This window comes from Crassostrea angulata, chromosome 10 (assembly GCF_025612915.1).
Source record: "Crassostrea angulata isolate pt1a10 chromosome 10, ASM2561291v2, whole genome shotgun sequence".
Classification (NCBI taxonomy): domain Eukaryota; kingdom Metazoa; phylum Mollusca; class Bivalvia; order Ostreida; family Ostreidae; genus Magallana; species Magallana angulata.
Genome location: NC_069120.1, coordinates 54,684,268 through 54,707,418, shown reverse-complemented (window position 1 = coordinate 54,707,418; position 23,151 = coordinate 54,684,268). Strand labels below are relative to the sequence as shown.

At 34.8% G+C, this 23,151-nt stretch overlaps 1 protein-coding gene across 1 annotated transcript; it reads right to left on the bottom strand.

Moving 5' to 3' along the window:
* Positions 1-321: 321 nt before the first annotated feature.
* On the bottom strand, positions 322-23,151 carry LOC128166244 (receptor-type tyrosine-protein phosphatase kappa-like). Its single transcript, XM_052831272.1, has 26 exons — positions 23,041-23,151; positions 20,896-21,033; positions 19,866-20,147; positions 16,857-16,988; positions 16,446-16,580; positions 16,017-16,151; positions 14,998-15,132; positions 13,658-13,792; positions 13,157-13,271; positions 12,857-12,966; positions 12,214-12,383; positions 11,208-11,295; positions 10,157-10,233; positions 9,943-9,979; positions 9,586-9,683; positions 8,949-9,068; positions 7,344-7,492; positions 6,876-7,011; positions 6,401-6,550; positions 5,981-6,080; positions 5,448-5,521; positions 4,928-5,062; positions 3,966-4,097; positions 3,635-3,786; positions 3,290-3,425; positions 322-2,227 (listed from the first exon to the last, which is right to left on the bottom strand). The coding sequence occupies exons 1-26, from the start codon at positions 23,105-23,107 to the stop codon at positions 2,168-2,170; spliced, it is 3,198 nt and encodes a 1,065-aa protein (XP_052687232.1). The 5' UTR covers positions 23,108-23,151; the 3' UTR covers positions 322-2,167.

Genomic DNA, 23,151 nt, shown 5'->3' with positions numbered 1-23,151 from the left:
AATTTATGATTAAAGTCGAGTGTGTCTTCATATTTGAAAGACTACTTCCCATGCATTATGCTGAACTATAATAATAACAGAACCCAGCTGTACCAGGGCGTCATGTATTATAATAGTACTATCTTTTTCAAGACAATGTTATTCCCACAATAATTTCCACTACATTATACCTATATCTCTTATAATTGCATATATTTTCAATGAAATTTGTAATGGAAAAAATTTGTTATATACTAGTAAATGATAATTGCCAACTTTAAATAGTTGTATATATTGAAATAAGTAACCAAACAATATAAAAAAAGCAAAATTCAAAAACCATGTTGTTGACTTTTTGTTCACTTTATTATCTACCTGTAAATGTATACAATTTTGGCAAATACATGTATTACAATTGTTTCACATAAACATACCGGTACATTAATTTGCATTCAAGATTGAAATTTTTTTTTGAAGACAGACAATGAGACATGAAAATAATTAAATTATTTTTAACTTCATGTAGAGACATTCAAAAGTTTGGAAATCATAAAAATAATAATTCATGAGACCATATGTTTTGCAATAAGCCACTCCTTCCCTATAACAGCCCAATTTTAAAGTACTATCTTGAATTAAAAGGAAAAAAAAACACCTTTTTTCAGTATGTTTACCAAGTCATCATTTTAACAAAATGTGATCAATGATGTATCACTGGATATAAGTCATTTCAGCAGTTGTTACACACCATTAAACACAGTAAAAAGTTAACAATTGCAGGTAGTTTTCTTTTCCAATACATGATACACACACAATAAAGCTTTGGTTGTAGAAACATACATTTTGCACAATAAAGCTTTGTTTATTGATCCACATTCTTGTAACTTACAATGAGACTGCCTGCAATTCTTCAGCAGTAAATCTAGGTACAATGGAGTTAGGCAAACAAACAGAGCTACATGATTGGTTCACAGACATCACATGCTATATTGGGGCCAGCACACTTACAAGTTATTTCATTGAGTATTTATCATGTTAACAAAGCTTTATATATTTAAAAGTACACACATTTTAACTAACATTACCAGGTTATATGAAATGTACATAAAACAATGAAACAAGATAATATAAAAAATATTGGAATTTGAAAAGCAAGCATCTATATTTGAATGTATTTGTATGTGTATAAGTAACTTTGGAATGAAATAAGTATGCCCAAATAATTTGAGTGAATAACTCTGAAAAAAATGACATGTAAAAAAGTATGCATGACTTTGATAAAAAAACCCAAAATAAACCTCGAACATTAGGCTATTCTGGAATCATTGATTTCTTGATTGAGCTACACCAAGAGAAGAATTTTATGAAAATTTTAAATTATATAACAGTACTAGCTTTTCATTTCAAACTCTAAAGTAAACGTGCATGTATGTACGGAAGCATACAATGTATAGAAATTTGAATAAATATGTTGCAAAGGTCAGATAATTTTGGCAAAAATATTTTTGGTCCATTTGATACCAAGGTACATGAATGAAAAACTGCCAAGATCTGACATGGTTTACAAAAGGCATCGCCTGGTTTTTGCCAAGACATTCCACATCACTCTGAGCTTCCACAGATCCGAAAATAACATAGGCCTCAGAAACGAGGTTTTGTTGTCAGATCCACAATGTCTTGGTGTAAGGTTACAATGCTTGTGTGTTAAAAATATAAAATCTGATAAATTTATTACATACAGAAAAGTACTCATCACAACCTTAGTAGAATGCTAAAGTCTCAGAAAATAGGAATGTTAAAAACAACTTGTATAACTGTAATGTACATGTGTATAAAAATAGGTCTTTGTTGTAATACTTCTTTCACGTTAAATGAGAAACAAAAATATGCACTACAAATTCTAATATAAGACAAAGTACATGTAACAATAGATCACATTCATGGCATATTACACAACCTGTATGTATAGAACAGTAAGAACAACCTTTCTAACAATAGAATCACAACCGAGTTTTACCACATTGGTCCTTACAGAGAGAATACTGAATAGCACCTGTCATACAGACACACAGACAGACTTGTAGGACACACAGACAGACACGTGTAGGACACACAGACAGACAGTGTGTAGATATACATCTATGAATACACTTTGTGGAGGGTTGCTGTACAGAGATCTTCTGTCCTTCTACAGATCATTATAATCCAGGTACTTCAGCGCCATCTGGTAGCAGAACTGGTATTGCTCCTGAAATAGTTAACAGTCTACCGGTTACTAAGGTTTACAGAAAAACGAGAAACAGAGGATAATCTGTTTTAAAAATGTGAATATTGTATTTATATATGGAAGTAAATGTATAGTACAAGTACTATATAATATACAGTATTGTTATACCCCTGTAAAACAGTTACTATATAACTCTATGCGAAAAAAAGTCCAGCAGTTTGACTGTTGGACTGGAACTGTTAAATTGGAACTGTTAAAATCGACTGTTAAAAAAGACCGTTGACCGGTGACGTCACATTCCGCGAAAACGTGTTATTGATTAGAAGAGGTATAACAAAACAGTTGTTGACTGTGTCTCGGGCAACAGTTGATCTGTCGGACCGGCTCGCAAACTGTTGCCCGCGGCCTTCGGCCTTGGGCAACAGTTTGCGAGCCGGTCCGACAGATCAACTGTTGCCCTCGACCCCAGTCAACAACTGTATACTTGTAAACTATGAAATTCAATAAAGCAAATCTCTGCTTAAACCAGATTTAATGAATGTAAGGAAAAAGCACTCATTTACTATTATTTAAGTATTTAATCCTTATTTTTTGAAAGATATAGTCTCCTAACTGCAACGGTGTGTGCATACAAATTGAATAACGCCCGTTAGCGCGTTATGAAAATTTGTTTGCACACACCATTGCAGTTATGAGACTATATCTTTCAAAAAATAAGGATTTAATGCTTATATTTACATTTTTTTACATTCTTGCCTTGTACGCAAATGCGAATTATACCTCAAAATTACTGTACTATCCTATGGGTAAGTTTAAATTAATGGAAGAGCCACTGTAACAGCCACAAGCGTGATCTTTGATTTTCGCTTGTGACGTTGTATTTATCAGCGTTCAACGTTTGTGACGTCACAATTAAAACTCGTCAATTAACCTTTTAGTACCCTTTCTGTGTTATGGTGCTATATCTGCAGTAGCTTTACATGCAAAATATACGTGGAATGTAAATATATACATATAATGAATTATCACATAAATTTATCCTCTGAAGCCATGAGAATGGTGCTGGATCAGCCCAGGACTTACACTGTCCTCAATGAACTGAGGGCGGTTGACCCGGATGGTTTTGAGGGTCTGGAAGACGTCCACTTCGTGGTCTCTCTGCATTCTCTCAAACATTAGGTTAATGCCGCAGAATAGTCCACTCTTCTTAGCTCCGTTCCTGTCAAACAATCACACAATTCAAACAGTCACACAATTCAAACAGTCACACAATCCAAATACATGTAGATCACAGAGTTCAAATAAAGAATCAGTCACTGTACAAGACAAAGAGCAAGCTTTAATTTATTACTGAAAATGTGAAACTGCTATGAAATTTATTGTACATAGATTGAAGTTGCAATCTAATTCTTAAATAACTGTACTGACATGCAATGGACTGTGATTGGTCCTTTGCCATTCTGCTTCATCCAATCATAAACCATCTCTATGACATGCATCAAGGCATCAGGATTACTTGGCACAATTTGATTCTCCGTCCAGGTTTTCAGCTGGAACTGTTTGATTGCACGCTCTTCTTTCTATTCACAAAAAATTATTCAACTATTTAATTCTTACAATTGGTTTTAAAACCTTATCAAATAAAATTTTCCTTTTGATAGAAAAATGGGTGTGTATCATTACTACACTTCCTATAAATACATATGCAATAATCTTTTGACATAAAATCTCTGAGACTGGAGTGTGAGGGTAGATGTACCTTGATGCGGTTGCTGAGTTTGAAGATCCGGATGGAGACATTGTTGTCCTCGGTGGAAGACAGGAGTTCTATACTGAGAGGGTCGTACTCCACTGTGTAACCATACTCCTCCGGCCAATACAACGCACAGCTCTGAACAGAAAGAAATCAATTAGTGTGTGTCAAAAATCATAGCTCTGTACAGTAACAAATTCATACTCCTTTAGCCAATGCATCGCACAGTTCTGAACAGAAACAAAGACATCAGCGTTCATCACAGATCAATTAAATCTCCCACAAATACCAGTAGCTTACTGTAGTTGGTTTAATTATCTTACAGCCATGCCATCAGTCTGTCCCTTCCATAGATTATTTATTCCTTTACCTTATGTTCCCTTATTTTGACCTCATATATTGTCTTATCCTATCCCTTGTCTAACATGATATTTCTCTTCCCTAAGATATGGCCTTGCCCTACCCGTTCCCTAACCCTATATGGGATATCCCTCTAACTAACTCTAGATTCAACAGAACAAAGTAATGCCTTTTAACAAAAAAGTTCCTTATACTTGCAGAGTGTATATACATATACTTTTACTGTAACATTTTACATCAGAAAGCTTCACACTTGTCTGGAATGGGAACTTGCAATTTGAATAGCAAGTGTCAAATTTGAATTATCATTCGAAGGAAAAAAATGAAATTGTTTGATATACACCCTTTCCAAAATTAGGGAATTCCCAACTTTTACTTTTTTTTCAGAGTTTTTCAATTCAGATGCATTTTGCTGCAAAATAAGTTTCTCCAACCACTAATTTTTAACAGGAGAGAGCCAATTTGATGAGATTTCATTCAAGTGGTCCATTGTTACTTAACAAATACTAAGGCCAGAGCTATGACCTTAATGTTAACATTACCCCCTAAAGAAAATACATTATTTGTGGACTATACCCATTTATTCCCTTGCCCTATTTTTCCCTTACCTTGTCATTTCTGTCAAACTCATTCAACATGACCACTGTGTGCGAGTTGTAGTCATACAGCATCCTCCAAAAGTCGGCTACAGTGTTGGGTAGCGGCATCTGTGTAACAATGAAGGAGTCCCGATGGATGTAACCCTGTGTACAAAAGTTGTGTAAATTCAATGAAAACATTCTACATAAATAACATGAAGGCCTAAAACATTATCTATAGTGAAACAGTTATGCATCTTATTGAAAGATATCAATAGGGCAATTTTTTACTACATAGTAAAATTGTCCATTCAACTTTTCACTGTGGCATTAAACACATTAATCAATGCAATATCACTTTAACAAAACAATGGGTAAACACGATTACATGGTGTTTTTTGGGGGGGAGGAGGGCATTTTTTCAAAACACTAGCATATATGGTGTAAAAACAATTTCAAAGTGATACGTGCATGTACAAGTTAATAGTCGTACAACACAATACATGTACAAGTTGATAGATTTCAATTTCACATGTTGCTGTAAACTCACCGGGAGAAACATGGCGTTGATGTAGTTATTGCAGCCCTCTACCTGGGTATACAGATTGGGTCGACAGCGCCTCGCTACAACACAAAAAATACTTCTGTCATTTATGACCATAAATCATTCCCTCACACTCTATATGAACTACATGTCATTGACAAAGTAATACCATCTCGAGGTGCTTCTTTTCCACCATCATTTGAGTAAAGTTTATCAATGTGGATGTTTGTTAAAATAAAGTGTACCAAAAAAAAGCTGATTGAATTTTGCAAGAAATAGTTAGTGTCATATTTGTACTAAAGTATGATAAACACACCTGTCTGTCATTTAAAAGGTAAAACATTAAAATTTTCTTTGCGTTTTTTTCCCTCGAGTCACAATTTATATATTTATTGTACACACAGGTATACATCATTTGATATGTGGTTTATTTCAATAAGAAAAACTGAGAGAGAGAGAGATGACATAGTTTTACCTGTGAACAACCTGTTATAAATATGCACCTACATGTATGTATTTATTTATGGTTCACCACTTACCCGGTAAGATGTTCTTGACCCGGTTTTTGCTGACATTTTCTGGCTCTAACGCTTCTTTAAATTGGGCACTATCAATGCTAGTGGTTAGTTTCTGTAGAACCTGAAGTAACAAGACATAAATCATATCAAATAGTTGCATACTGAAACTTCAGAAAACAATGTCAAACAAGAAATCCTGATTATTTTTTTACAAGAATACTATAGATTCCTAATTAAACATGAGGCATAAATATCAGGCTGAGCGTAAAATCGCAAGAAGTTCACCTCGCGAATTTGAAATTCTCGCTTTTATTTTTCGGAGGTATGTAAACTACATGATTCTATGATAAAATTTCATTCACGATTTTAGTTTCTCGCAATTTGATGGAAAAACAGTTGTATTAAGTACCCGCGTTAAATAAGGAATTTACAGTAGAGCACCTGAAACTGCTTCTCCATCTGAGTGGGTCCCTCGTCCTCCGCCGGCCTACATAGCTCCTCATACTGGGCTCGGAACGCCGAGTGTGGAATGGTCGTCTCCCCTGCCAGGCTAGCCTCTAGTAGGGTCTCGTAAACAAACACATACTGCTCCTGTCAATGTAAATCAACACACAACACTGATACACCACATATAGCAACTGTAAATAATAAACAGAAAATGGCCACTGACTACTACTTTATAAAGAGAAATATTTGCTCGTTTAAGGCGAATTTAAGATTGGGGAATTCCAATGTCTTAAATTCAAGACATAGCAAAATCTGCGCAAGTGTAGAAGGGCGAAAATTACATTGGGCAAAAATAACCCCGTATACAGTAACACTACATGTTGACTCTGCCGATTCTCATCAGCCTGGTCTTCTTTCACTTTTATTCTGTTTGCTCTCCCTATCTGAGGAAACATATTCTTTCACCTACCCAGGTTTGAATCATGTTGATTCTATTGGCTCGCATCAGCTGGGCACACTTCAAGATATCTACAATGCTCTCATTCTTGGCCTGGTCCAGAAGGTAGTCTAAGGCAATGTATGTCCCTGACCGCCCAATTCCAGCACTGCAATTCACAAAGCACACTTAAACATAATACTTACATGTACAAGCCATCAGCTACTGACTTTGTTTTCTTAGAAATAATCAATACTGGGCAGACATGGATTCTATGATTTGGAGCTGGTATGCTAATTAGTGCTTACAGTGGCTGTGCTGTCTTAGAGCATCAAAACATAAATTGGCACTGCCTGAAAAATTATTTGAAGCTTTAGTGTGAAGGTTGGAGCTTTGAAACATGATAAACCCCTTTACATCACGTAAACAGACTACTACAAAGATGCCAGCAGTGGGGCTGAGTGTCAATAAATGAACCAACCAATCAGAGGACTCACACACCTGCAGTGAACGACCACTGGAGCAGTGCTGTCCGGACTGTACATTCGGACTTTCCTTCGGAAGGTCAGCAGAGGCGTGGGATAAATCAGGGCTCCGTGGTCAGACCAGCTGGTGAAGTGGAACTGTTTCACAATCCGACTACTTCCGTTCTGAAAGCAGAGTGATGACCAGGGCTAAAAGTAGACTTTTGGACAAAGTTGCCAAATGGCAACCTACTTTGAATTTAACTCGCCATTTTTAAATTCAGGTCACCAGTAGTAAATCTTTATGTAGCATTACGATATCTGCATATTTTCTCTTATTAAATATACTGTAGAAAATATTAAAGAAATTGCACATTTCACTTCTGGCAAAATAATAATAATTTCCATCCATTCAATCATATCAGTCAAAAATGACACATCATACTCATCATTATAATATTTTCTGGCAGTGGAAGTTTTCTTTTACATTGATTATTGGGAGACAAGTCTACTATATCTCAAAAATTGTACATTGTTTTGAGTGGATATGTGAATGTGGTGAAAGGAATATCTCGTACGAAGTTATTTCACATGGTGTAACAAAATAAGTTTACCACAAAAATTACTAAACATAATTATTTATCTCATGCAGTTTTGCATATAAAACCTCCATTGCGTGAAGTCCCTTCTTTGTATTACATGTATGTATTAATATAGACCTGGAACATGCCATGTTGTTTAAATAGTCCGCCATTATGTTTATTTTGAAAGATTTTTGAATCCGATGTAAATATTTTGATAATGAAACGGGCGGATATTTTTGGTCACCAAATGGCCACTGGGTTTTAATTTAAGTCCCAAACCTGAATTAAAGTTGCATATGCGACTTATTAAGTCGCAACTTAGAGCCCTGGTGACTATCATGGAGTACTTATTATGTATGACATCCATATACATGTACATCTAGGTAGCAAAATGGTGTTTGTTTAAGAATAACATTCTTTGAAGAAAAAATTGACCCAGAGGTTTCCTTTCAAGTCAAAAGGTGTCACATATTGAGATACTGATATTGAGATATAGTTGTCAAGTACTGCATCATTTTAAACGTGCTGATTGTAAAGTCGTTGACGAGTATAAACGTACTGATGGTGAAATCTTTGAAGAGTGTAACTTACCGAGACTCTTTTAAACGTGCTGTTGGTGAAGTTGCTAAAGAGTATAACTTAACACGGCGATTTTAAACGTGCTGATGGTGAAATCGTTGAAGGGTACAACTTACCCCAGCAATTTTAAATGCCCCGATGGTTAAATCGTTGAAGAGTAAAACTTACAGCGGCAATTTTAAACATCCTAATGGTGAAGTCGTTGAAGAGTACAATTTACTGCAGCAATTTTAAACATCCTGATGATTAAGTCGTTGAAGAGTTTAACTTACCGCAGCAATTTACACATCCTGATGGTGAAGTCGTTGAAGAGTAAAACTTACCGCGGCAATTTTAAACATCCTATTGGTGAAGTCGTTGAATAGTATAACTTACCGAAGCAATTCTAAACATCCTATTGGTGAAGTCGTTGAAGAGTATAACTTACTGCAGCAATTTTAAACATCCTGATGATTAAGTCATTGAAGAGTTTAACTTACCGCAGCGATTTTAAACGTCCTGATGGTGAAGTCGTTGAAGAGGGCGGTGTCCAACATCTCCACACTGATGTCGCCGTACTTAGCTGCCCCCTCCTCTGACCAGTACTGCTCACACTTTTTCTGTCCCCCAATAAAAAAAACACCGTGAAAAAAATAATGAAACATCTCCACCCCAAAAATAAAATAACGTGAAAAAACAAACGAAATATCAATATCTCCACCTCAAAAAATAAAATAAAGTAAAACAACCTAACAATCTCTCTTAGTCTCTTGATCATCATTTTCCACCCAAAAATTGAAAAAAAAAATCAGTTCAATTGTTGTCTCTTAGTCTCTTAAAAACATCAATACCTCCAGCATAAATATACATGTAAAACCTCAACCATCTCTGAAACATTAAAATCTTCACCCCTTTTAAATGAAAATACTGTTAAACTTTAGTCTATAGAACATTCTTTTCCATAATACCATAAATATGTTGAAATGAGTTTATGGCAGTCCTAACCAGTTTCTTTTTGCATTAAGTTATCTCAAATCAATGAGCTTTCAGCCCCATAAAATTTGAGATAATAAGTTTGACTGTACTTGTAAATTTAACAAACTGCTGAGACACTAGAATATACTTTCAGAAATGTACCTTGCAGGCTTCCATTAGGTTGGTCAGCATAACTATCTTACAAACTCGCTTCTGCCAAACCATCCTCCAGAAATCTCGGATCATAACTTTGGTGGGGCCTACAGACACAAAGAAATAGATGTATCAGATTGTTATTGTCCACAGAAACACAGTGTTTATCAGACTGGTCATTGTGGTAGAGTGTCGGAAACCTAATGTATAATTTGCCAAGGAACAGGACCTTTTGTGTGTATGGTATGAAAAGCACAAAACATGACATTTATCCTAAAAATATTGAATTGGAATGTTTTCAAGCATTATTAACAGAAAGGTGTTTCATATTACACCAATTGATGTAGCTTGAGTTAATTGTCTCACCTTGTGATGCAATGTACGCCTCTTTCCTGTTGTAACCCTTCAAATTAATGAATAAAAATACTGAAACGTTCAGGCAGTCAACCGAGAAATCTCAAAGAATAATGAAGAACGAGGAACTGAATTACTCAGCATATAACTCATCTTTCCACTATAAATTTCAAAATAACAAAGTGATGCTGAAACATAGGAATGTGGATTGTATCTCAATACTTACGTCTACGAAGTTAGCATTAATGTAATCTGAGTTTGGATCGTTGGGAAGTGGCTCCAACACAACTCGGGAGTGGTCATCTGTAACGAAATACAGGTAAAAATTATAAATACATACAAGTAAATACAAAACATACAGGTGTACAAACACCATACATTATCATAATTCATAGAATTGTTTTATTCCTTGATAACCATATATCTACATGTATAACTTACAGGCAGTGATATTTACATCTAACATCTAACTTACAGGCAGTGACAGACATCTAACTTACAAGCAGTGATATTTACACAGACATCTAACTTACAGGCAGTGATATTTACACAGACATCTAACTTACAGGCAGTGATATTTACATCTAACATCTAACTTACAGGCAGTGATATTTACATCTAACATCTAACTTACAGGCAGTGACAGACATCTAACTTACAGACAGTGATATTTACAATGACATCTAACTTACAGGCAGTGATATTTACACAGACATCTAACTTACAGGCAGTGATAATTACACAGACATCTAACTTACAGGTAGTGATAATTACACTGACATCAAACTTACAGGAAGATAAATTAACACAGACATCAAACTTACAGGCAGTGATAATTACACAGGCATCTAACTTACAGGCAGTGATAATTAATTACACTGACATCAAACTTACAGGAAGATAAATTTACACAGACATCTAACTTACAGGCAGTGTTAATTACACAGACATCAAACTTACAGGCAGTGTTAATTACACAGACATCAAACTTACAGGCAGTGATAATTACACAGACATCTAACTTACAGGCAGTGACAGACATCTAACTTACAAGCAGTGATATTTACACAGACATCTAACTTACAGGCAGTGATATTTACACAGACATCTAACTTACAGGCAGTGATATTTACATCTAACTTACAGGCAGTGATATTTACACAGACATCTAACTTACAGGCAGTGATATTTACACAGACATCTAACTTACAGGCAGTGATATTTACATCTAACATCTAACTTACAGGCAGTGATAATTACACAGACATCAAACTTACAGGCAGTTATATTTCCGTATCTATTCTTGGGTTTGTTGGCAGGTTTCCTGGCCTCATCACACAAAGCCATCAGTCCATGAGGAAGTTCCTGTAAAAAAAAAAGGTCCACATTAACACCAGCCAATCTCTATCCATCATCATATGTAAATGTAGTATAGATTACAAACTTTACAGATTACTCTGAAAACCAATTATCATCGTGTTTACTTTAATGTGTGCATCACTTTGTGAATTTCTTTCATTAAATCTTATCTTAACTATGACATGTAGAACAAAACAATGAATTTTTCCAATAGCTCTCTACAATCTATTGAATTTTTATGATTGCATATTTGAGTTTTCACAACTTATTTAAGGTCAACAGACCTAATTTGATTTGGGCAGATATATCGTGCACCTAAAATAAGTGATTTTTACGAACATCAAATTCTCAATATTAGGTCACAATCACTAAATCTCTATGAAAAATGGCTTATAATGCAATATACAGCTGTTCTACGTCATTAATACACACTTTACATAGTGTAAGTAGCAGCTGACCTTGCTATAATTTACATGTTAAAATACGCTTTTCAACATTATCTAACCAGCACAAATTGATTTAGGGGATGTCACTGTGCCGTAGTGAAATTTTTATAATGGTCCCTACTAAAAATCCAATTCGATTTCCATGTTATTTTTTCATTGGTTTCATACATCTTTAGTAACTCTAACTCGTATAAATTTTTCAGGAAAATCACTATTGTAGAAGTGAATTAGCTCTGTCGTCCTTAAAAAGTTCTACAGCATTAAAAACCACATGTAGTCAGGCTACACTTCACTATAAAGATTTCCTTCAGCTATTCAGTAAGCTGAGATTTTACTTGTATTTTTTAAATAAACATGTATGCACTATGAAAATGTTTTAAAAGTTACAATTATACTAATTAATCTAACCTTCATTGACAAACATGAAATGTTCTAAATATTTCAAGCTGATTAGGAACTTCTGCTGCATTTATCTTACATTGAATTCCTTTTTGAATCCTTCGCACTCATTTTTCTTGTTTTCGCGGATGTATTCAAACAGGTCCGGCAGTTGGACTGGACTGCTCTGTTTCTTGGAGTTCACATTGGCGTAGATTGGTTCGTTCAGGTTAGGGTCCGTATCGTCAAGGTGATCAGACATGGAAGACTCTGAACAACCAATCAAAAATCTCTTAAAAATTTGACTATCATCTTTTTTCCATGGATGTTTTAAATGTAGAACCATAACAAAAGATTTCTACTACTACAATCAGCTTACAGCTTATGTTAGCTGACAAAAAATCAATCTAAATTGGCCCCCATCCCCTCCCCACTTTCTAATATTACTGTAAACCAACTTTTATTTGTGAGCAAAAATTTTCGTGAGGTTCGCAAGATCCTTGTCCTTGTGAAAATTTATCGCCATGAACCAGCTTTTTTGTATGGTTGTTATAACAACATGAAATTAACTCGCAAATGTTAGTCATCGCAAACCAGTTTATTGCAAGTAAATCGCAAGATAATGTCGTCGCGAATAAAATTTAGTTTACAGTACTTTTACAAGACCTGGTCCAGTGTTAATAATATGTTACATGTACACAGCAACACCTCAATAAGTCTTATCAACTTTACATACACCCTACCATTAGCGATCAGCCCATCTGTCTCCTTGCTTGGGGGAAAGTCTGTTGATTTCCGTTCTTCATCTGTTTTAAGCTTCATACTCAATGGGTCTTTTCTCTTCCTTCTACGCCTGTCAAAAACACACAAAAAACATATTTCAGCAAGATATCTTATTCAAAACATCCAAAGAATCAAAACTAAAAAGTTTTCAAAAATGAATGAAGCGATCAACCAGTAAGCTTTGGAAGAATGAGTTACCAACTGTGATCCATTAGATTCTATTGTCCCCATTATCCTACCCTCAATTCACTAGAACTAACCTGATCAGAATGAACACAACAAAAGCGATCGCTATGACAATGAGCACTGCTGCCACTCCTCCCAACGCACTTCCCAGTGAGGAGTTCTGTGGTAACTTGATAGGTGGGGCTAAGTCTACATTAAAAGACAAAAAAGTCAATAATAAACACTAGAAAAAAAACGGCAGTAAATTGTGATGCATCAGATGTGAACCCAATAACTTGAGAACTGCTCTGTAGAAATATGTCAAAGCATACAAACAAATTGACTGGTCTATCATGTAGTAAGTTTACTTGATTAAACCTGGAGATTTACCCAGACACAGGTCTTCCACAAACTCGACCCAGAAATACATGTAGGTGGCTCACAAACTTGACTTACCCAGACAAAGGTCACCCACAAACTCGACTTACCCTGACATACATGTAGGTCACTCACAAACTTGACTTACCCAAACAAAGGTCGCCCACAAACTCGACTTACCCTGACATACATGTAGGTCACTCACAAACTTGACTTACCCAAACAAAGGTTGCCCACAAACTCGGGCTCACAGCCCTCTGTACACAGTCCGGTCTCCTTGTGACAGGGAGTCAGGCCTCGACAGGCCCCACACTTAGAGGAGCAGTTCTCTCCATAGGAAAAGTCATCACATGCTGTCAAAGAAAGGAACCCTTTATCAATGTGAAGTAAAGAAACCAATGGTAAAAAAGCATCAATATACATGTCAAGATACCATTATTATTTCAGGTTGTATGTCACAGTATGTAATCATTATCTTATCTGCATTTGAAGTTTCGTACATTAAACATTTTCTTTATTTGACACATTCTATTTTTGACACATCAGTTATCAGTTATGTAACAGTTTCTGAATTTGACACATTATGTATTTGATGCATTCTGTATTGACACATTATGTTTTTGATGCATTCTGTATTGACACATAATGTATTTGATGCATTCTGTATTGACACATAATGTATTTGATGCATTCTGTATTCTAATTACATTATGTATTTGACATGTTCTATATGTGTCATGTTCTTTTATTATCACATTATGTATTTGATGGTTCCTGTCAAATCGTCAATATTGATTTTAAATGATACAATATGTACATGTATTTGAGTTTTTTAATGATACAATATGTACATGTATTTGTGTTTTTTAATGATACAATATGTACATGTATTTGTGTTTTTTAATGATACAATATGTACATGTATTTGTGTTTTTTAATGATACAATATGTACATGTATTTGACACCTCATCTATTTGTCATATTCTGCATTTGACACATTTTGTATTTGATGGTTTGTGTATTTGACCCCATTATCTAGTTGATGGTTTGTGTATTTGACCCCATTATCTAGTTGATGGTTTTTGTATTTGACCCCAAGTTGTCATATTCTGCATTTGACACATTTTGTATTTGAAGGTTTGTGTATTTGACCCTATTATCTAGTTGTCATATTCTGCATTTGGTACATTTTGTATTTGATGGTTTGTGTATTTGACCCCATTATCTAGTTGATGGTTTGGGTATTTGACCCCATTATCTTTGATGGTTTGTGTATTTGACCCCATTTGATGGTTTGTGTATTTGACCCCATTATCTTTGATGGTTTGTGTATTTGACCCCATTATCATTGATGGTTTGTGTATTTGACCCCATTATCTTTGATGGTTTGTGTATTTCACCCCCATTATCTAGTTGATGGTTTGTGTATTTAACCCCATTATCTAGTTGATGGTTTGTGTATTTGATGGTTTGTGTATTTGACCCCATTATCTAGTTGATGGTTTGTGTATTTGACCCCATTATCTAGTTGACTTGTTGAGGGTCTCTGACACCTACCCTCCTGACACTTCTCTCCCTGCCAGCCTGGGGAGCATCCTCCCATACACGCCCCCGACACAAAATGGCAGTTCCCTGATAAACAATGTCCACACGTCCCGCTGCAGTTCGTTCCGTACCGGCCAGCATCACACTCTGTAACAGAATTAACAGAATCATTGCAGTACATCATATTATCTTAACAAAAAACAATGTAACAGAATGGTTTTCAACTGTTATGTTAAGAATAATTATCCTATTGAATCATTGTTCACTTGTACGTGTGGAGATTTCACATGGTCTTTGAACAAAAATAATTTGTCAAACCAAAAAAAAAATTTTTAAAGCTGGCATATCATAAAACATGCCAGTTTTTTGGGGGTTTACTTTTGGCTTGAAATTGAAATTGAGTTCTGGTTGTAACAGGCTCTCTGATTGGCTAAAAAAAATATTTTATATTGTAAAAACAGAATGTTGCCTTTTCAGAGCAAGACAAACATAAAAAAAAATATCGATCCGCCTGACATTAAAAATAAAATTTGTACAATTTGATGTCATTTTAAAGGTCAAATGACTGTTTTTATCTACAATTAATATCATAAAATTAAATTGTAAGCAATGAGTTCAATATTTATTGTTTTTATACGTTATAAAATGGCTTGGAACAGTTTACGCTTTTTTATGCTAATGCTACGCGATTTATAAAGCGTTAACTGCCCCAAACCATTTTATATCATATAACACTGTCTAATAAATATTGAATAAGTATATTTTAAAAATCCTCAAATTGACGGAACAGTAAAATACTGTTACAGATAAGCACCAGGGACCATCAATTTTGATTTGTGTTAGCAGCAATTTATTCTATCCCATAAGTTAATAAACAATACAATCTTAAGAATAGGGGAGTGAACTTGAACTCAAGTGGGCTATAACCATGTTTTACTGTAATCAGTGTTTGTGGACACAGAGGGGTCTGTGTTTGTACAGGGGGGAGGGGGAGGGGGACGGGGACGGGGAGGGGGAGGGGGTGTGGTCACCTGTTTTACAGAGGGCGCCTGTGTAGCCATCCTGACACCCACGGACACACTGACCAGTGCCGCTGTCACATGTCCCCTCAATACACGCCCCACAAGCTTCCTGACAGTTCTCTCCATATTCTCCTGCGTCACAACCTACAGAATAAAATGTCACAGTTTACATCAGGGTTTCATACCATTGAGAAAATGACAGAATATATTTCAAGTGATGTATAAAATTGATTGGATCCAATCTCCAAAATTCAGTGACTTTAAATGCCCGATTTTGAAAATTCACAGAATCTAGACCAATCATATGGAGATAACGCCTTCTATTTAAGACATGAACTTAACAAGACTTCATAATTTATTCAATCAAATACAAACCTACATGTATATACTGAATAAACACCCTGCAGTGTATTCACCTTCATAATCCCCGTCACTCACCTGTTTTACAGAGCGATCCTTTCCACCCTGCAGAGCATCCATCCTCACAATCTCCCATCTCAAAGTCACACGGGGCTGACTTGCAATGTCCACAAGTTGACTTACAGCCATCGCCATAGTGACCAGACTCACATCCTACAATTCACAAAATCAAGTCAATTGTTACATACAGTGCCCATTCCAGAAAATCTGCAGATCTGGTTAACTTAGTTGCACATTGTTGTAACTTTCATTTTTACTGCCTATCTGTTCATCTTTTTAAAATAATTTTTATTGATACATAAAACTTACGATAAGTATAGAATTTAGCATTTCAAATCAAATATCCTATGAATTATGTTTATATAATATATTAAACAGAGCAATAGAGATTGAGTTAAAAGAAGTTAAGTTTGAGTAGTTGAGCCTTACGAGTCTGGCACGTGGTGTTCATCCAGCCCGGGTGACACCCGTGGGGACAGCTGCCGAGTTGAGAGCATGGTTCCTCATTCTTACAGTGGCACTCAAACTCGCACATCTCACCGAATCTTCCCGGGTCACAACCTGACAAACACAGAGAACTGATGATCATATTCCTCTATTTATACCTTAAATTGTAATCCATTTGCTCATTGAACATCACATTTTGTTGATTTGACTTTTAATGATTCATAAAAGAAATATGACAAAAGAATCTATTGAACAAAATCATAATATCATTAATTTACAAAGCATCTGCCTAGTGTGTAACTGTGGATTTAACAAAATCCGATATAATAGCATACATGCCAACCTTCCCGATATAGTCTGGATTTTTCTTGATTTGAAGCAAAGATCCCAATTTTTCAATCAAAGTTTGAAAATTGTACAGAAATTAAGATTCAGTAATTATATTGTCCTCCGAATTATGACAAGAACCCCGGATTTTCAACTGAATTTTATATTTTGCACTGTTTTTTCGTGGCCAACCAATCAGAAATCAGGATTGAGGGTCGCCATTACTGTTTACCTGTGCTACATGTGTGAATCTGCTCGTCTACCTGTGCTGGGTGTTAATTGAAGTTAATCAGGAGCATGCTTTGATCCTAATTAATTGGAATGTGTCGTATACACAAAAAACAAACTAAGTAATTTTATATAAAGAATGATTGAAACAGCTGACAGCACCAAATCACTGGTAAATGTCTCCCACTGATGGTATGTAATCAAGAACCAACCTACGGAGCGACATGGGCGAAAAAGTCACTTTTTGATCGGTAACTTTGCCGGAATTTCCTCTGAAAGAGAAGTTGAAGTTGCCCTGTATTCTGAGTTTACAATTGTGTAAATTAACCCCAAAGGCAATAAAATGATGAATATCTTATTGAAAAGACATTTTCGCAGCCTCATTTAACCCCTGTTGTGATTAATAACCCTCAGCTGTCTTATCCTTAAGGGTTATAAATACGGGTGATGCAACCACATACTGTGCATTGAAAATTACAAACGATGTTTATTACTTTTAGTGCTGATATTACAATTCGTTTGTAGCTTCTAATTAGTTAATATTATTAACTAATTAGAAGTTTCAAACTAATTGTAATCTGTCAAATTAATGCTAAAATAACCATAAAACTGTTTCTTTACAGTTATCTTTAAAAATTAAGAACCTCTACATAAAGGTTTGTAAATGGATCAAAGGGTTGGACTAATACCTCCAAAATACACAGAAATACAGAGAATGGTTTGGACTAATACCTCCAAAATACACAGAAATACAGAGAATGGTTTGGACTAATACCTCCAAAATACACAGAAATACAGAGAATGGTTTGGACTAATACCTCCAAAATACACAGAAATACAGAGAATGGTTTGGACTAATACCTCCAAAATACACAGAAATACAGAGAATGGTTTGGACTAATACCTCCAAAATACACAGAAATACAGAGAATGGTTTGGACTAATACCTCCAAAATACACAGAAATACAGAGAATGGTTTGGACTAATACCTCCAAAATACACAGAAATACAGAGAATGGTTTGGACTAATACCTCCAAAATACACAGAAATACAGAGAATGGTTTGGACTAATACCTCCAAAATACACAGAAATACAGAGAATGGTTTGGACTAATACCTCCAAAATACACAGAAATACAGAGAATGGTTTGGACTAATACCTCCAAAATACACAGAAATACAGAGAATGGTTTGGACTAATACCTCCAAAATACACAGAAATACAGAGAATGGTTTGGACTAATACCTCCAAAATACACAGAAATACAGAGAATGGTTTTATTTGTCATTTAGCTAACACAATTACAAAATAATTCATGTATAAAATGTATGAATGCATCAAATAAATTAAATTTCATAAATTGGATAAGTTTTTATTTTTAGAAGTTATTTAATTTTTTATTGGCTTGCTTCTAATCTAATTTAAATTATCAATGGTTGAATCTGTTCATATCATCATAAGCATTGTGCGGTTGTCAAGTAATGAGTCTCCCTGATTTCGCAACTTCTCCCTATTTTTCTGTTAGGGAGAAGTGAAGTCTCCCTAAAATTTGCTCTAGATTGGTCGCTGAGCATACAATGCACAGAAAATTAAAGTAGAAACTATACTGACATATTTGTCATTCCCAACCCTCTCAAAATAAGAAGTCTTAACTTCTGCCCCATGGGCAGTGGATTTTCTAATTTAAGGACAGGAGTGATTATAAACAAAATAACAATAATGTGATAGTACAGAAGAAAATATTAAACCAATACATTTTCACTATGTGGCCATATTGGACCCCTCCCCATGGCCTGAACCCTTGTCCATAGGGTCAAAAATTTCATAATCTAGGTAGAGGGCTTCATGAACATCATAACCTAAATTCAGTTTATCACCCACAATTGTGGAAGTGGAAAAGAAGATTTTCTAAGAGTTAATAAATGTTCACTATATGGACATAATAGCCTCACCCTAAGGCCTGAACCCTTGACCCAGAGGCCACTAATTTTGCCATGTAGGTAGAGGGCTTCATGGAAATCAGAATACATATGTATTGCATGAAAGAAGAAGAAGGGCCTGAACCCCTTTCCCCGTGGCTACATATTTCACAACTATGGTAGATGGGCTCCATGGGCATTAGAACCAATTAGTTTTTCTCAAATGTAAATATGGGAGTAGATGAAAAATAAACCTTTTTGATTCATATTTGTTGGTTTGTTTGGATATATTAAATAAATTCTTATAACACACACAAAAAAAATTTCTATTTTGAATTCACAACTAGATGTCGCAAATCTGTTGGTTAAAAAAAAGTTATTCGCAAAAATTCCCGCATGAAGATTTTCAATTTTTCATTTGGCATGTATGTTATAGATACCCACAAATATTGATTAAATAAGAGTACTTGTACATATTTTCCAGATTCAACCTTCTGGGAGGACTTTAACTGACCTCGAAGTGGAAGGTCACACGTGTCCATGTAGGTGGAATCCTCTATATAGTTAGTGAAGCACCAAGGCCCTTTGTCTGTCAGTCCCAATTTATTCAAGCTTTGGTCCTGTGGGTTTCGACAGACAGCCCCAGGAATCTCTTTGTCAGGAAAATTCGATGCCTTCAGCCCGTAAAACTCCACAAAGACTGTGTTGTTCCACAGCACGCATTGTTTGCCTGATTCGGTTCTGTCAGCGTTTCCAAGGTAACCGTGTGCTAGCTTGGAGTATCGATACACCGACACTGGAATAAAAATATGGTACAGATGCTAAGGATTAAAGTAAACACAATGCATTTCTACATTTAAGCACAATACTTACGCATATTTTAAGCTATGGATACCGAACACTGCAAAAGGTGGACAAAGCAGTGAAAATCAGTGAAATTGAAAGTTGATTCAGGGGTTCTAACAGCTAAATTATTTTCTTCTACCTCATAGGTGCTAGCAATTTGTTCAACAAAGTTAACTCAATTATTAAATGACTGGCGCTTTTCGATGCATATTGTTTCTAAACTCTATTTAAAACTTTCCAATAATTCAATCTTCAGTAATTAAAATAAAAATACATGTAATAAAAAATGCTATCAATATACGAAAGTGCTTTAATCAGGACATATGACTTGTTTTACATATTCAAAGAAAACAAAAACAAAAACATCATGGAACCAATCTTGTTGATACTGAATACAGTAAATAACAATTTGCAATTCATAAAGTAAATTTAATTTGAAATTTATAAGGATTAAAACAATGGAAAAAAAAAAAAAAACTATTTCTGAATACAAACTTGACTTTTGAAATAAAACATCATAATTGTAGACTGAGCATGCAATGTTTAATTTAATTTGTTCTATTTTACAAAATTAAACTGTAATGTCTCTGTTAAGACAAATTCTGTGCTTGGCCCAAAGGTTGCACCGTTTACATTTTAATGTTTTGAAAGTTCATATTAAAATAAATGTGAAACTGTTTCCACTCCCTGGAACTTACGAAGCTGACATCCTGGTCCATAGCGATTCTTTTTACAGCCTGAAGGACAGTAACCAGTGTCAGAGTCACAGTCTCCTTCCGCACAAAAACATGAAAACTTACAATGCCATCCAAATTTGCCTAATGGACACACACGGGCTGAAAAAGGAAATGTTTCATTTTTTTAAAGTATTCTTACATTACCTTCTCTGATGTCTCACAGTATGTCTATGTTAAACAGGTTGGGACCAATTGCCAGAATGATTTTTAATTGCTCTCTGGGACACAAACTTAATGAAACACTTACAGTCCTATCTTCAAACCCAACAATAGAAGGGGTATTTCAAAACAGAATTTGTGGATTTTTTATCTACATTGTATCTATGTAGTTTGGACACAAAGGTACAGAATTTATTATCAGACTGGGTACCAACCCCCAACCCCTTTTGGTGGTTTGACTCCCATTTGGTGGCTAAATGCGTGGATGGTATACCTATTGATGCAAGTTCTCTGATGTGTTTACTTCATTATAATACACTTGTTAATAAATTCTATATGTAGATTTTTCTGCTCAGGTGGTTGAAAAAAGGTAGAAAAGAAATACATCCAAGAAGTCGCAGAGAAACCATGTGATTCTGTCTTCAAAAAGATCAATTTTATTTAAAATACGACATGGCTTTATTCCTCGAACTCTCTACTTTCGATTCCTACCATCTGGGGAAGTGGACAACATTAGCGGTACATCGAATTACCGAAATGACAGAATTTACAGAAATGACACCTGAAATTACCAGAATGACACAAATGTTGAAATGGCAAGCCTCGCGAATATATACACCATTTCAACTCGTTGGATAAAGCAAATATAAAATCACACAATATAGATATCCTCTATATATTATATTATATATTCATATCTTTCAGGTAAATGCTTCATAACCAAACAGAAATAAAAATCTCCATTAAATATCGTATTTATTAAAATCCAAGAACGATAACTCTTACAACAACACTATGATTTATTGCTTATATAAAATAAACTAAGAAGAAGAAAAAACAATATAAATTAGTAAATTTTAATTATCAATATATATAACAATCAATGAGGAATTTTAATTGCATGCTTTTACAATATCAGAGGGTCCAATTACATGCATGCCCATCTCATATTTGTTTAACTATCCAACCATTTTCCGTCTTGCAAGTATACTATTACCAACTTTTTTCAATAATAAAGACATTAATTGATATAATTTAATATATTTGTGATGAAAAACATTTTTCAATAAACATTAAGTGTCATTTCAGTAGATTTTAGTGTCATTCCTATAATTTCAGGTGTCATTTTGGTAAATACTGTTATTTTGGTAATTCGGGTTACCCCAACATTATACTCTGTCCCAGGTTTTTGCTTCCACCACTTTTTGCTTGATATTTAAATAACAGTAAATACCTTTGTGCTCAAACTACGTTCATCCACTAATATAAACAATGTCCAGATTATCTGTTTTGAAACGCCCCCTCTACTGCTTCAGGTTTCAATACACATCCAAAAATTGAAAGTCTACAGAGATTTTGCATTGCATCGGCCATTAATAAGCCCGGATGATAATGTTAAAAAATTGCACGATGTATTCCGAGTGTATTCCGAATGGAGAGAAGATGGAAACATTTCCCATTACAAATCTCCGTAAGAAAATTGTTTTCGTTCCTGCGAAATTTTATGAGTGAAAAGGGATAATTGTTTGATGAAGATATCTTGGATATATTCCCTTTCATCGATTTCAATTGTATTTCTTTCACAGGTATGTGTATTTTTATTAAAAATAACCAAAAATTGATGGAAGCAATAACTTGCGACAGACTATAGCGCTAAACCTGTTCAGGAATAAAAATGACGAACCATGAACTCGGTTGACACATATCGCCATCACAACCAAAATCACCCAAAAAAGAACCCCGAGTCGGTTCTTTTACCATTCAATATAAATGCAATTATCAAGTATAAATTATAAAGAAAAACAAATTTAACTTTTTATTCTACTTTAAACATTCTAAGATTGTGATTTTTTTTTCTCTGCATGACATTTAAGTTAATCCTGATAAACTATTTCAAGCAAGAATATAAAAAAACATTTGACAATATTAATTAACTAGAAAACTTACCACATGATATACTGATTAAGAGGAACAGAAAGAGTAAAATAAAGATTATAAACCACTTGTTGCTCATCTTTCCTCAGTTTCCATTCTCGTCTCAATTTACGGAAGTACAAT